Below are 16,536 nucleotides of genomic sequence, written 5' to 3' on the forward strand. Positions count from 1 at the left end.
CTTTCGTGTGCAAGCACACTTCTTTTCGTGCTTGCACACGAAAGCTCATACCAAGAACTAACTTAGTTGGTCTTTAAGGTGCTACTGGAAGGAATTTTTTTGTTTTGACTATGGCAGACCAACACGGCTACCTATCTGTAACTGGAACTTTTAAAGGCTTTAGAGATTGCCCAACTCCTTAGCCAAAGACCACCCAAAAGTATCATACCAGGTCACAGAAAGAGGCTGTCTGCAACAGAAAGTTGAGAGTGTGGCTTGTTTCCTGTCTGTCAATATACCTGATTCTGTTTGTCAGTCTGGGCCATTCTTTTGAAATGTAAGGCCAACCCCATTCATACTCAGAAGATGATCTTTGTAACAGATACTTTCCATAACAGTTTTGCAGTGGGGTAGCCCATTCATTCCAAGAGGTTTGTCTGTTTACAGGATTGGAAAGGATTTGCAAGTGAAAAGAACTATTGGGAAGGGTTTCCCAAGATGCTTCCTTCTTCTGCAAAGAAAATATCCGGGGCTATTAAGAAGGCCAAGATGGTTTTGGGATGGTTCTGTGTACTCAGATAAAGTGTCTTTTTTCAGGGAATATTTCCTAATTTTGAAGGGTGAAGGATTGGGGTTTTTGGGGGGGGGGTCTCCTATGTATGCACCTTAAAATTTGTGTAACAAAAGAGGCCTTGGTGACTAAGGAGAGAGAGAGAGAGAGAGAGAGAGAGAGAGAGAGAGAGAGAGAGAGATGGCTGGTGAGGCTAGAATGTGTTTTTTATCTTTTTTCTGTATTTTGTATTTTTCTTTTATTTTTATTTTTGTCTTTTTCCCCCCTTTCTTTTTATTTATGTAATTCTTTTCTTTGAAACCTTAATAAATATCATTTTAAAAAAAAATAGAATGTGCCTTGCACACCTCTGCTTAGCTGGAAAAAACACACCCCTGACCAGACTTGTAATGGGCTGAGAGTTACACTCCATACCTGACCCCCCCCCCCACTGTTTGTGACATTAACCCTTCTGTTCTCACTTCTCTTTGTCTGCAGGGAAGTTTAGTCGATTACCTTCGCTCCCGAGGGAGGTCTGTGCTAGGGGGAGAATGTCTGCTGAAGTTCTCCTTGTAAGTATGGTGCAGGCGAGACAAGGCCACACACCCAACTGGCAGGATCTGTGCCTGCACAAAACAACAATCAGAACTTGTTTGTTTGTAGACAGATGGATCAATAGACAGATGTTTGCAACAGCCACCAGCCTTTGCAATTTGGGTGCCAAGTACAAATATATGCAAACATCACTAAGCAGATAAAGTTGCCAAAAGCTAAATGTAAAGTCACACAGTTTAAAAATCAAGAGAGGATCGTTGTGGGTCAACCGTTTTATTCTATTGGCAGTTGTTGAACTGTTGCTGTCTTTTCAGTCACCAGTTTGTCTTGATCCGCAAGGAGAAAAGTCACATTCTGGCTGAGATGTTGGTGGTGGATTGGTTATATAAATGTCTGCACAGAGGGCAGACCGGCAGCGCATAAAACCATGTGTCAGCATTACCGTCTTCACATGGACATGCATGATTTTGGAATGAGACCCCCCCTTAAAACTCGGCTGGAGGAGGCATGTTCAACCACACCCTCAAGAAAACTGTTTTGTGACCTTGGCAGCTGGGTCATTACCTAGCCCCACCCCAATGGGACAACTTTGATGGGTGGATGGGGCAGCCCGCCTGTCAGTCACATGGAGCCCTCATAACATCACATGGTTGGCAGGTGGGTTGACATGTCCACCCACCAGTGCCCCTTGTGCAACACTTCCCTAAGCACCTGATAGCTGAGTGCTTCTTGGGCACCGTGTACAATGTCAGATGTGAGCGTGGTTTGGTGGAAACAGCCTTGCCAGCCTAATAAGAACCCTGGCCAGGCCAGTTTTAGCTTGTGGGCTGATTGTTCCTCATCCCTGTTGTACATTTTTGGCATCTGGCCAGCCAGAAAAAATTGTTAGTATACTTTTCAGATAATGTTTTGCCTTTTTTGCAGCTCTGCATTCTCTTATTGCATTCTGTGGCCCACCTTGAATACCTGTTGAGGCTTAAATCCATGCATTTTAATCAATTGCCCACAGCATTATACAATGCCAGACACTGGTTTTAAAATTACAGGGAAGAGCCACATGCATTCCATGTATTCCATGCAGAGAGCCACCAGGTTCAGTCCCAATGGCAGCTGGGAGAGACTCCTGCCTGGAACTCTGCATAGCTGCTGCCAATCAGTGTAGACAGAACTAACCTAGATGAAGTAATGGACTGTTCTGGTATAAGAAATAACAAGATGAAAGATGAAAAAATAAATAATTCCAGTGGCACCTTAAAGATCAACTAAATATAAGTTTTCAAGGTATGAGCTTTCTTGTGTAATACACACCTCATCAGATACTCTGAAGCAGAGGAAGATGAGGAAAACAACAAAGAGAAGATGGAATAGAACTGTGAATACTATTTGGACAGAATTGTGTATACTAAAGCAGCAGCAAGAGAGATGTTTGGATCCCATTCAGAGCTCGAAGTATGGGTACCCCCAACAAAAATTTTAAAATTTGGCTGTGTAATTTGGAATTAATGTGATTTGGAATTAATGTGATTTGATTGGCCTGTTAATAAAAAATATTTTAAAAAAAGAAGCAGAGGTCGCTTCAACCTTATAACTGTTGTTGTTAGAAATAAACAACTGTTCTTGTTTTGGTATAAGGCAGCTTTCTATCTCCCCAGCTAATCATTTGGAGGACACATCTATAAGCACAGGAGAATCTGCTTGGGGGTGATAGCGTGTGTTCATGGGAGCTTAAAACAGAGAAAATGGATAAGGAGATGCTGGGAAGGATTTGAATGTCAGGTGATTGATGGGCCTTTCATCACAGTGTCAAAACTACGGCCTTTAATGATAACGTTTCAATCATTCAGTCTTAAAATGCCTGCACTACTTTTCATGTAAAAAATAAAATAAATAGGATTATGCAACGGTTTAACAGATGCAAGCACTAATTAACACAAATAATCAGTGCAGAATACAACAGCAGCAGAACCAGGTAAAGGGTATTTTGGTCCTACACACAAAGAAAGAGAATGTGGCCAGGGCATTCCAAATCCTGGGGGCCACCACAGAAACAGGCCCTGCTTTGCAATCCAAGCTGTGCTGCAAGTTGCAATTTAGAGCAGAGCCTCACTCGCAGGTCTTGTCTGCCAAGAGGCTCGTGCAAGGAGACAGCTGTGCGCTGGCAGCATCTCCTGGAGCAACAGCTCCCTTTCCTGAGTCTTGCCTGCCTGTTCTCCCCACACAGAGACGTCTGTGAAGCCATGGCGTACCTGGAGGCAAACAACTTCGTCCATCGGGACTTGGCAGCACGGAACGTCCTGGTCTCGGAAGACAACATTGCCAAAGTCAGTGACTTCGGGCTGACGAAAGAAGCCTCGTCAACCCAGGACACGGGCAAGCTGCCAGTGAAATGGACAGCGCCGGAAGCACTTAGAGAAAAGGTGTGGCACAACACGGGGGTGACCTGGGGGGGCCCTGAGCCATCACAGACACAGGCATGACCGTCTGTCCAGCGTGAGGAACCTCAACCTGGGGGGCAAGCGGCGCCCTCCTTCCCCCTCTCTTCAGCCCTTGGGACTGACTCTCGGGGGGCGGGTGTGCCCCTTCCCAGGCCCCACCCCCTGCTGGCCGGCATGAGCTTGATTTGCAAAATGGACTTGATCAGTCATGAGCTATGATAGTTCATATTATGCAGAGGAGGCTGGGTGTAGTTCGGGGTGCAATTGGTGGCTTTGGGAAAGGGCTAAAACCCAGTTCCCTAAAAAGAGGGTGGTGAGCAGAGGTGGTTTTAGGACACGGCATGACTGGTTCAGTTGCGCTGGCTGCTGTGCTGTGGGGGGGGGCACCCAAACAGTGCTATGGAGCAGAGCGCAAGAGGCAGAGGGTGCTGCTGCTGAAATTTGAGAGCCCAAATCCGCCGCTGTGGCGAGAGACTGTGTGATGATCTCCAGGCTTGGGGAGTATCTCGCCACCCCCAGGAACCGTTTCCCTCAACGATGGACTTCCTTTCTCTTAGCAGAAATTTTCCACCAAGTCCGACGTCTGGAGCTTTGGGATCCTCCTCTGGGAAATCTACTCCTTTGGGCGAGTGCCTTATCCGAGAATTGTAAGTGACGGAAGCTCAGCTTGGGCGGCTTTTGATGTTTCGACAGGGACCCTGCCCCTCCCTTCCCCTTTTTTGCAGCCAACTCTTGGAGCAACTTCGTTTTTGCTCTGCCTTCTCTTTTCATAGCCTTAGGGCAGTGATGGCCAAACTTGGCCCTCCAGCTGTTTTGGGACTACAGTTCCCATCATCCCTGACCACTGGTCCTGTTTGCTAGGGATGATGGGAGTTGTAGTCCCAAAACAGCTGGAGGGCCATCACTGCCTATGGGAAAGTGGTGGGAACAGCAGCTGCCCAGCAGGCTGTCCTGGCTGAGGTGCCTGCTTCAGGAAGGGCTGTGAGTCCATGGCAGAGCGCCTGCTTTGCATGCAGAAGGTTCCAGGTGCAATCCACAGTGGCATCTCCAGGTGGGGCTGGGAGAGAGACCGCTGCCTAAGACCCTTGAGAGCCACTGTGAGTCACCAGCCTAGATGGCTTTACAAGAGGAGTGGACGAATTCATGTAGGAGAGGACTGTCGATGGCTCCTGGCCACGTTGGCTTTGCTCAGCCCTCCAAAGTTGAAGGCAACAGTCCTTCTGAACGCCAGTTGCCGGAAGCCACAGGATGGCTGTGTTGTGGACATGTTTCACTTGCAGGCTTCCCATTGAGCAATCTGGTTGGCCTCTTGAGAAGAGGATGCTGGGCTAGATGGCCATTGGTCGGATCCAGCAGCTCTTTTGATGTCCTTACGAGTCAGGGTGGACAATAGTGAGCTAGGTGGACGAGGTGTCTGGCCCGGTTATAAGGCTGTTTCTTATGGGGAGGTGCCACCACAGCCCAGTAACATCCCAGGCTCAATCCCTGACCTCTCTAGATAGGGCTGGAAAAGACCCTGACCGGAAGCCCTTACAGAAGCTGTTGCCACTCGGGATGGACGGTGCTGGAGCCAGTAGGCTGACTCACTATAAGGCAGTCTTCCTGTGCTCCTGATCAGAAGGGTCTGAAGAGAGCATGTCTGAATTGAGTCTGAAGGATTTTTCACTACTGGGATGGGGCCCAGCCAAAATGCTCCCCTCGTTTCATAAAATCATAGAACCATAGAATTGTAGAGCTGGAAGGGACCCCGAGGGTCATCTAGTCCAACCCCCTGAAATGCAGGAATCTCAACTAAAGTGTCCATGAGAGGTGGCCATCCTGCCTCTTGCTTAAAAACCTCCAAGGAAGGAGAGTCAGTTCCGCTGTCAAACAGCTTTTACTGTCAGAAAGCTTTTCCTGATGTCTAGTCAGAATCTCCTTTCTTGTAACTTGAAGCCATTAGTTTGGGCCCAAGCTCCCTCCTTAAATAATTTTTTACGTTATCACCTGGTTGGGTATCACTTTCCTTTTGGATGAAGACAGAGGCAAAGTAGATGTTGAGGAGTTCCGCCTTCTCTCTATCCCCCAATAACATTTCTCCATCTTCTCCATGTAGAGGACCTACTATTTACTTGTTTATTTGTTTTTTGCTTTGAGCATAGCCAAAGAAGACTTTTAAAAATTGTTTTTAACCTCTCTTGCAAGCCTGAGTTCATTCTGAGCTTTGGCCTGTCTGACCTTCTCCCTGCAACTGTTGGATACTTGTGTATAGTCTTCCTCCATGATTTCCCATATCTTATACATGCCCTTCTTACAGGGGCATAGCGTGGGGGGACAGAGGGGCCGTGGCCCAGGGTCCAGCCCCCATGCTGGCACCCCTCTCCTGGCACCAGAGGAACCAACGCTCACAGAGAGGAGCACTGGCATGGGCCGCTCTGGAGGTGCTGGCATGGGGGTGCCTGCTTTGCACAGGAGCCAAGTGCCACATTGAAAGGTTTATATAACAAGATGCATTGCTTTGTGTGCTATTCTCATAGCTTTTTGTTTAGAAATTGTAGGCCATGTGCAAATGTCTATATTCATGACATTAAAATATTTAGCAAAGTGAATTTTTGGGGCCCCTTCCCATTTCACTGGCTCCTCCTTTCCACACTGCTGTTTTCCCCTTGGGGTCCTCCCCCAACCCCTCCCTTGCATTTTAAGCTTGCCAGTTTTATAGCCCCCGGAGATCCTTACCCACCTTCCACAATATTATAACACTTGTATCTTACCTTTCCTCCATACGGCAGCACTCACGGTCCTCCACTCCCCCCTTTTACTCTCAACACCCCTGCAAGGTAGGCTAAGCCAAGAGTTTGTGACCTGGCCCCAGACCCACCAGCGAGCTTTGACCCCAGTCCTGAACCCAGCGCAGTATTGCTTCCAGTTGACATAGTCCCTTTGTGTTTGTTTCCCTCTCCTCCCACCCCTTGCAGCCTCTGAAGGATGTAGTCCCTCGTGTGGAGAAGGGGTACAAAATGGAGTCCCCCGACGGCTGCCCTCAGATCGTCTACGAGGTGATGAAGAAGTGCTGGACCTTGGACCCCGCACACCGGCCCGCCTTCCACCAACTACGGGAACAGCTAGAGCATATCAAAGCCAGCGAGCTTTACCTGTGAGGTGGACGGGAGGGTGGGGTTTCCCTTGGACACGCCTCTTCCTCCACCACTTCCTGCGACCCGCCTCCCACGCCCATGCGTCTGGGGGTTGGGGATAACGGGCAAGGGGGCTGAGGGAGCGGTTCTTCCCCACCCCTGCAGGAATGCAGAATTCCTCCACTCAAGGGACTGTATTTAGAGAAACATATTGGACTGTGTGCATATTTACCCCCCACCCCCGTGCCCCAGCTGGTGGGGGGGTGGGGTGGGGGTCCGGCGGCTCCTCCCTCCTCCTCCTCCGTGGAAAAGGCTCCCCCATATCTTTTTCAGTGGGGTCACCAGTAGACGCACGAGGGAGAGAGAAAATATGGGAGACCCCAACATCTTCTCCTGGTCCTGTAGGAATCCCGGTTCTCTTATAGCGGGGAGAGACCCTGACTGTTCGTTTGTAGCATGTACCCCACACTCCCCCCCCCCATTTGACCCCCTCCTCACAGAAGCGCCTCTCCCCACCACGCCTCTTTCCTTCCCCCCTTTGACTTTCTCCCCAGAACCAGACCTCCATGCCTCCCATTTTCATGGGGAGATGTAAGACATTCAGATAGCACCAAAACAATGGGAAGATGGGGGGGGGAGGGAGGGAGCCCCCATGAGGTGGGGGAGACAGAGGGATTTCCCTTCCCCTCCCAGTATTTCTGTGACTGCTGGAAATACCCAAATTACCAATCCAGCATCTTTTACCCCACCCCCCGCTGCCCACAACACACCTTTTTTTTATTAAAAAAAAAGATTTTTGTTCAGTTTTTATTTTTATTTTTTGTTCCTTTTAATGTTATTTCAAACTGCACCGGAAAATCAGCCGTTTTGCTGGGTTTTACTAAAGTTGCAAATCTTATTTTTTAAAGTAATAATAAAAAAGTTAAAAAAAAAAGAAGAAAAGAAAACAGAACACGCTCTGAAATTTAGCAAACTCACCCCCCACCCCCAACCAAATGAAGGCAGGGCAAGTTTAAAACCGCAAAGCCACCAAGGACGGCTGTTGGGTTTTTTGGGTTTTCTTTGCTTAAAAACAGTGTTTGCATGCTGTCTCCAGAGGCCTTTTTCCAGTCCTGTCTAGTGCTTTATGCTCATATAATGCTGCCAACTGTGAGATTAAACTGTAATAAAGATCATTCCATATGAACACGTATGAGCTCCTGCCTTGGTTCTCATCTTTTCCCTGCGTCTGTAAGCACCAGGGGGTGGTTTTGAGGAGGAGGCTGGGCTGCCTGGTTAGAAATGACAGGGCTCCAAATCCACTGGACTTTGACTGGTAGGTCAAGACCCCCGAGTGGGTCCTCCAAGGCACCACCACCATGGAAATGTAGGGCGAAAGAATTAAGAAATGGGTTCCCACATGCATTTGCAGGTAAAAGGTGAGTCCTGAGCCTTGAAAGATTGGAGACTTCTGCCCCAAATGGCCGGCCTGCGTTGAGGAGCCTGTGAACCTCATGGGGGGGGGGCACACAGAAAATGGGGTGGCACGGGGGGAGGGACTATATAGCACTACAACCGCCCCCCACTCTTGCTTGTGGCTCTGCCCGCAATCAGTGATGCAACACCACAGCTTCACCCAGCTGCACATAGGTGCCGACTCCCTGGGTGCCTGAGCACCCACAAAATTCCCCATGAAGGAACCGGGCACCCACAAATTTCAGTGCCAGGGCCACGCACACTGCACGGCAGCCACAGCCTCGGGCTCCCACGGTTGCGGGGTCAAGTTGGCATTGTGATAGGAATTTTGAGGTCTTAGATATATGGTAATGTTCATAACTACACGTACATAGATCAGCACAGGAAGACCAACCTGGAACCATTTTGATTCCTAAACTGACCAAATGTTTTCTCTGCAAGGTCAAAGTGGGAAACCTCCCCATTGTCTCTTTCCTCACAAATCCTGTCTTAAGGGCACATTTAAGATATGAATAGGGTGTGAGCCTGTGACCTGGCCCAGGAAATAAGTATTTATCACTGCAAAAGAATGGCCAGGCTCCCCAGGCAATCCAATCAAGTAACTTGCCAGATAGGAGATAAACAACAACAGGAGAAAAACAATATTCAAATTTCTGTTTTAGACCGCCTTTTCTGTGATGGGGTATCTGAGGGGTGGTCTTAGGTTACACCCCTTCTGTGATGTATGTATGATGTTTCTGGGGGTGGTCTTGATCTACAGGATGGGAATTTCAAAAGTCTTTATAAGGCCTTGCATGCCATTTTTCTGGGGCCCTCCTCTCTCCTGCAACAGATCAATAAAGATCAAGCTTACTAGCTGCTTTGCTTCTCAATATTCTCTGGTTGGCCTCTGTTATTCTCTCCTACCAATAGGGAACCTATGTAAGGACTCTAAATGGGCTCTTGGATACCCCATAAGGGAAAAGGGCAATTTTTGTTTACAACAGCATTCCTACAGCTGCATCATGCTGCTGGCTCCTGTTCAGCATGTGATTGACTGCAATGTACTAATATAATTATAGATTTATATTTGTGCTTATATTGGAAGCTTTTTTTTAAAAAAAAAAATGCCTGATTAATTGTGGGTACGTTTTCTTTTTTTTTTTTTTTAAGATATTTATTAAAGTTTCAACATATTACAAAAATAAGCAAAAAAATTGTGGGTACGTTTTCAATCATCAGAGGATTTTTAATGTGGTTGGTCAGCCTCGAAAACTTTAGTATGGATGTGTGATTATAATCTAACTAATGGGCTGACTTCTGAAATGGTGAGTGAATGGTGAGTTGATACATCTTGGCAAAAAAAACCCCTCTGTTGTCTCCTGCTTGAGGCTCCCTCCCATAATACCTGCAGCTTTGGGGGCTATGGATGTTTGCATTGTCAAATTTCTCAGGTTCCATGTGTGGAGGCATCACCTGGAAGCACTTTCACAGGGGCACGTGGGCAAGAGGAAAACAGTGAGTGCACAATGCATCTTTCACACCTCTGCTCCAGTCCTCTTGTCCGGAGGCACTGACCTGAGAGGCCTGCTGTGGCCTTTGAACAGAATTAGGTAGCTAGTCCCTAAGATCACCCTCCATACCTGAAGATGGGAACATGGCCAATGCAACGCTGTTTTTGAAACAGGGATCCAGGGAATCTAGGAAGTTACTGGCTAATTAGCTGAAGTCTCCTCTGGGAAAACTTCTGGAAAGCATGATTAAAGATAGACTTACCAAGCAGAGAGAAGAACAAGCATTGCTGGAGAGAAACCAGCATGGCTTCTGCAAGGATATGTCCTGTGTAACTTTGCTTTCAGGATTCTTTGAGAATATCAACAAGCATTTGGATGGAGTGGCCCACTAGATACTTTTGATAGCCGTATGCTCTTGAATCAGGCCACTTCCTCTTGCAAACAACCTGGGCTACATCCTTGGAGACAATGTTATAATGTTCTGCTCCCCAAATCATTTCACCTGATCTCAAAATGCAATATCCAACACTGCACAGCTTTGTCTAGAAATAACAAGAATCCGAATTCAATTTTAATTTTCACTTTGGTCCATTTACTGAAAATAATGCAATGGCACAGCATGTAGTTTCCTTCACCCGTTTGGATGAGGAGAGAAAAATGAGTGTTCTCAAACATTTCTTAGAAAACTCTTCTGAGAAATTTCAGCTCACTTAATGTTAAACAAAACACTTTTGTTCATGTCTGTAAGTGGGTGATGGAACAAAGGAAAAGACTGGAAGGAGGACCAATTTTGCTGAACGTTTCAGGAAAAGAGCGAAATTCCTCAACAATATACAAGGAAAATGAAACCTTTATCAGGAAATGTGCTTTTGTGCATTTTTGGACTGTTTTAATAGTCCCTTTTTCTAATGGACCCACATAGCTGTCTGCAATCTTTCGCCACTAGATGGCCCTCTGACCAAAGGTTTTCTTCCTTTGCCTGAGAATCAAAGGTAGCCATGTTTGCCCACAAAAAAATTCCAAAATCCACATCGAAGAGCAATGTGTTCCCCCCCACCCTCTTACTCGCCCACCTGACCTGCTGAAGAGCTCTGTAGAACCTAAAAACTTCCACACCATTGTGCAGCCTTTTTGTTGGCCTAGTAAAGGTGTGGTCCTAATGAGAATCTTTTGTTCTATTTTTCTCTTACGGGTCAATAGAGTCTTAAGGTTCACATTCCCTATTGGGCAGCCGCTTGGTGATCTCATGCCATGGGGGGGGGGGGGACTGGCCGGAGGCAAAAGTGGGGAGAGCAACAAATGTAAAATTTAACTTTGTATAATAAAGGTAAAGGGACCCCTGACAATTAGATCCAGTTGTGGCCGACTCTGGGGTTGCGGCACTCATCTCGCTTTACTGGCCGAGGGAGCCGGCGTACAGCTTCCGGGTCATGTGGCCAGCATGACTAAGCCACTTCTGGCGAACCAGAGCAGCGCACGGAAACACCGTTTACCTTCCCGCCAGAGCGGTACCTATTTATCTACTTGCACTTTGACGTGCTTTCAGATTGCTAGGTTGGCAGGAGTAGGGACAGAGCAACCGTTGCGGGGATTCGAACTGCCAACCTTCTGATCAGCAAGCCCTAGGCTCTGTGGTTTAACCCACAGCGCCACCTGCATCCCTACTTTGTATAATAGGCTAGTTTAACTTTCTACACACACACAGAGAGAGAAAGAGAGAGAGAGAGAGAGAGAGAGACCCTCCGTGCCCCTCCCCAATCCTGGCAATTACTGGAGTACAAGGACCCTTTCCAGCCAGGCAAAAACACTCGAGGGGGTGGAGCAGCGCTGGGTGGCGGGGTGGCTCAGGGAGAGTTTTAGGGGCCAGATAGAGAGAGGACTGGGGGGGGTCACATCTGGCCACCAGCTCTCAGGTTCCCACTGGGCTTAGGTAAAAAAGGGAGGTACTGCATCATCTGGAACAGGGGACAGCAAGTTTACTGCGCCTCGCGCCGGTGTCTCCAGCGCCTATCGCGCAGTGGGCCAGAGGGTGGGGGAGCCTGTGCCCATACGTGTGTGCACACGCTATTTCTGGTGCACTTTGAGGTCAGAGGAGCACCGGAAATAGCTTGTGTGCATGTGTACGGGCCGCCTCCGACCAGGATGTGCACCGGAAATAACGCACATGTGCACAAGCTATTTCTGAGCCGGAAGTGGGCAGCCACGCAGTGCAGCGCCGGTAAGAGTGGGCGGCAGCAGCGGGGGTCACCGCGGGCCGGATAAACGAGTCTCTCAGGCCTTATCCAGCCCGCAGACCTTTGTTTGGGGACCCCTGATCTTGAAGCACCTTAAATATTATTTCATCTATTGTAGAAACAGCTTTCCTAGCGTAAAGCCCACCTCATGTTGCTAGTGTACCCTGTTTTGTTGGCTTTCATTGTTGATACTAGCCAGTTTTCCCCAACTGGAAGCCACTTTGCATATTAAGTTATGAGAGCGGTATATGAGAGTCACAAGTCCTCAGATACAGGAAGTGTCGTTCTCAGTTACAAGATGTGTGTGTCTCTGGGTGTATACAAATACACAGAGAAAAAATGCAATGAAGCGTGGCGCCAGTTTGTGCCTGGGGCATTTTGATGCAAAGCTCATTATTACTCGCCCTTTACCAGCAGGCCCCAGGGTGGCTTACAAGAAATTAAAACTCAGTATTAAAATCAGTTGACATCAGGAAATAGGGCGGGTCCTGAAGACACACATTCAAGTGTCAAAGGGCGCAGGGTCAAAAGGCTCATGGACTTTAACGTGTGTGTAGAAGTGGACGCAATTTGTTGTTGTTTTTTCCCTTCCACATGTTCATTAGGACCAATTGTGCACAAGCTCTAATAAGGTCTCGTGTGCGCTTTGTGTAACCGCCAGGCTTTGTGTTTTCAACAACAGGGATTATCTGTTGCTTCGTCGTTCTAGGTGGAACCTGCTGATGCCTGCAAGTACCACTCTGTGGCCTCCATCTTTAGGCTGAGTCTAAATGCAGACCCTGGGGCTACAGGATCCAACCACGATATAATTTATTTACCTCCTCACACCCTGCACTTGGTGTAAAATTTCAGGTGAGTTCTGGAGCTCAAGAGCTTGCACTCCCCCTTTCAGTATTTGGGGTGCTCCTAATGCCTTTATTGCCTATTTGTAGATTTTGGTGGGTCCCCCCCCCCTTTTAAGCACCAACACAACTTCCTTCCTTCCTTCCTTCCTTCCTCCCTCCCTCCCTTCCTTCCTTCCTTCCTTCCTTCCTTCCTTCCTTCCTTCCTTCCTTCCTTCCTTCCTGTCCCAGCTGTTCATATTTTCTGTATCTGGCAGGGGTTGGGGGAGAGACCAGACTCACCAGTAGAGCACAGGAAGCTTCCTTTGCAACATTTGCCACTGAACTGTGGACCTTCTCCAAAGTGCGTGATCCCAGATTCAGTCCCTGCCTGCTTTGGTTAAGAAGGATCAGGTGGCAGTGAGGCGACAGCCGACTTTCTGAGGCACCAGAGAGCAAGCTGTGCTGAGCTAGACAAACCCAGTGGGCTGCTCTCCTCTTAAGAGAGTTTCTTCGCTCCCGTCCTGTGTGTGGCTCCTGCCAGCCCAGGCTTCTGCTCCATGTCTTCTACGTTAGAGTCGCTAGTCCTGAAGGTGCCATAAAATGACTTTTTTCTTTTCTTTCTTTCTTTCCCCCCTTTTTCTCTTTCTGGTTTTGTAGCAACAGACTACAGTATTGTGGCGCCCTAGAACTCTCCCAAGCGAGGCTCAAAAAGGCAGTGGGGCCTCCTGGGACTATCCTTCTGTGGAAAATGTGTTGCTTCCAGTCCCCTGGCAGGAAGATCAATGGCGTAACATGTTCCTAGTTCCCAGAATAGCTTTCATAGACTGAGGGTATTTGTGATCGTGCAAGTGCTACTCAATAAACTGGCTGCACAGTCCCTTGACTGGCTGAAAAGGAGCTCCGTCTCAGGCAGAGGAAATAACCAACAGAATCAACTGCACGGCTGGCGTTCTCTCTGGTCCAGGTTCTCTCTTGTGCTGTGGGGGAGGGGGAGGGATCCCAGTCACACTGCGTTTATAGGTGAGTCTACCTGATTTGCCATATCTGAGACAACACAGAAACCCAAATAGCCATCCTTCCAATTTAACACATCTCCAGATTTTGCAATGCAATTCTCCAGCCAAGTAATGTTTATAAATATTGATAGTATGGGGCAAACTAACATGCACATGATAGTTTGTGATGTGCTATAGTGCAAGAAAAAGGACGCGGGTGGCACTGTGGGTTAAACCACAGAGCCTAGGACTTGCCGATCAGAAGGTCGGCGGTTCGAATCCCCACGACGGGATGAGCTCCCGTTGCTCGGTCCCTGCTCCTGCCCACCTAGCAGTTCGAAAGCATGTCAAGTGCAAGTAGATAAATAGGTACCACTCCGGTGGGAAGGTAAACGGCGCTTCCGTGCACTCCTCTGGTTCGCCAGAAGCGGCTTAGTCATGCTGGCCACATGACCCGGAAGCTGTACCAGGCCAGTAAAGCGAGATGAGCGCCACAACCCCAGAGTTGGCCATGACTGGACCTAATGGTCAGGGGTCCCTTTACCTTTTACCTTTATAGTGCAAGAATGTGCCTCCAGGTGGCAATCCTATGGTAATATTGGGGAAGCAGCACAGAACAACAAATAAACCAGGATGCTGTGTGGCCGGCACAGTATAACTGCACTGCACTCCTGTTACATCAGTGGCATGTTGCAGAATGTGCCTGCAGAGAAACTCCGCCACTCTGGTGGGACCAGAAGTAGAGGTAGGGCTAAACAGGGGAGCAGGTGTGACTTTATTCCATGAAGTCCTCGCTTTAAGATGCACTTGTAGGAGCACAGGCAGAAATACGAAATGGCAAACAGGAGAGGGGGACAGAGGCATTTATTTCATAGAATCATAGAGCTGGAAGGGTCCCCAAGGGTCTTCAACTCCCTGCAATGAAGGAATATTTTGTCCAACGTGGGGCTTGAACCCACAACCCTGAGATGAAGCGTCTTGTGCCCTTCTGACTTAGCCTGCGATTCCGCATAGGATGCTTCCCCCACAACAGGGCTCTAATCCACCTCTGCAAGGAAGCGTCTCTCACATGCAAGGAGAGGTTTAAAATAGTTCTCTTTCCACCAGAAAGAATTATTCAGTGTTAAACAAATATTCAATGACCTGAAGCTCTTTGGTTTTGCATTTCCTACTTTGCCAATGGCTTCAGGATCTGAGCTGTCAGAGAAGAGGCAGATTAGCCGGGCAGGCAGGCGTTGTTGTACACAACTCATGCATTCAGGGGGTACAGATGGGAAGCTTTCAGGGCATTTTAGCACATTTAAGTTTAAATCTGTGTGTACATCCTTCTAGAGGAGAACTGTAAACAATAGTGGCTGCGCTGTAAAGGGGGCGGCTAGCCCCGATGAACCAGTGGGGCCTCTTTATGAGCAGACGTGTAAAGGGTTGCTCTCTTCGGCTGGAAACTCGATGCACACTCTCCCAGAGGTGAGCCCCATTGGACACAGGAGGGTTATTCCAGGTAAACACATGAGAGTTAGTCCCAGTCTAGTTGGCAATTTATTCATGGGCTACATTGGAGGAGGCTAGAGCTCTAACCGGCTCGAGTCCCAAGTATCTGCAACTTCACTTTCTTCCCTACAGACCATCTTGGGCGTTAAGATTGTCAGGCAAACATGATAACCACTACACTACGGAAACCTTGGGCGTTAAGATTAACAGGGAGGGCCCTGGGTGGTCCTACCGCCCGCAGACATTTGGAGGACTGGCAGTCCAGGAGGGGGCATTCTCTGGGGTCTTCCTTGAATTGTGGATACCCCCCCACACACACGGACGTGGGTGGCGCTGTGGGTTAAACCACAGAGCCTAGGACTTGCTGATCAGAGGGTCGGTGGTTCGAATCCCCGCGACGGGGTGAGCTCCTGTTGCTCGGTCCCTTCTCCTGCCCACCTAGCAGTTTGAAAGCACATCAAAGTGCAAGTAGATAAATAGGTATCACTCCAGCGGGAAGGTAAACGGCGTTTCCGTGCACTGCTCTGGTTTTGCCAGAAGCGGCTTAGCCATGCTGGCCACATGACCCGGAAGCTGTACGCTGGCTCCCTCGGCCAGTAAAGCGAGTGAGCACCACAACCCCAGAGCTGTCTGCGACTGGACCTAATGGTCAGGGGTCCCTTTACCTTTACCCCGCTCGCCCCCCCACAGAGGTGCATCTAGCATATTTGCTGTATAGTTTTCACCATATGCTGCTGAAGATGCCTTTCTTTATCCTGATCTTTGACAATTAAGTGTGTTTTGGTTTTTTTGTGTGGGCAGGGGCGTTGCACAGTTTGCCAGGTGGAGTCAGAGTGTGAAGGATGTTCTTCTCACCCGTCACACTCACCCAGCCTTTGCTGCTGGAGCCAGGCAGGGCACGAAGGAGATATCTGCAGGGGGCACACCTGGTTTGCGTCCCCCCCCCCAATTATGCATCCAGGGCTACAACCCCCCTGGTCCCACCCTTCACGCTCTGCCACTGTTTTGGGGACACACCTGGTTTTGGTTTGAGCAGTCTTTGGCACCTTACTTAAAAAAAATAAAAATACTATTTCTAATGGTTTTACTGGTTGCATACTGTGATGTTGAAACTCAGCCTCTGATCCTGCGGTGATGGGCAGGTGAGATGTTGTCGTGTAAGAGAATGGACAAGCAGGTTGCTGGTAACTTTGTTGGACAATAGACTGTGTGCAACATGTTCCCCCTGGCACAGCTGCTGTGTTGGATTTCTTGCTTGCAGAATATTGAAGTGCACCTGCCCACCAGCAAAAGTGCCCTTGCGCTTGCGGACAGAGAACCAATGGTAACATGCATTTTCCAGTATGGGATCCAGTATGCCAATGAATGCCAGTTTCTGTGCAAGAGCAGCAGGAGGGTGGCTGTAGCCTTCA

The 16,536-nt window shown here is 48.5% G+C and overlaps 1 protein-coding gene across 7 annotated transcripts in view; it reads left to right on the top strand.

The window, feature by feature from the left end:
* The window catches only part of CSK (C-terminal Src kinase), a 68,883-nt gene extending 61,059 nt beyond the window's left edge, over nucleotides 1-7,824 (top strand). For 5 of the 7 annotated variants that reach the window (XM_081019998.1, XM_081020000.1, XM_081020002.1 and 2 more), the window contains 4 exons: nucleotides 1,028-1,101; nucleotides 3,306-3,501; nucleotides 4,077-4,166; nucleotides 6,474-7,824. In XM_081019998.1, the coding sequence (XP_080876124.1) occupies nucleotides 1,028-1,101; nucleotides 3,306-3,501; nucleotides 4,077-4,166; nucleotides 6,474-6,656 (543 nt within the window). In that variant the 3' untranslated portion in view covers nucleotides 6,657-7,824. The remainder of the gene's footprint in view (nucleotides 1-1,027; nucleotides 1,102-3,305; nucleotides 3,502-4,076; nucleotides 4,167-6,473) is intronic. The other 2 variants (XM_081019999.1, XM_081020004.1) reach the window with 1 other exon arrangement.
* Nucleotides 7,825-16,536: the final 8,712 nt, after the last annotated feature.

This window comes from Podarcis pityusensis, assembly GCF_964106645.2.
Source record: "Podarcis pityusensis genome assembly, chromosome: 9".
Taxonomy (NCBI): domain Eukaryota; kingdom Metazoa; phylum Chordata; class Lepidosauria; order Squamata; family Lacertidae; genus Podarcis; species Podarcis pityusensis.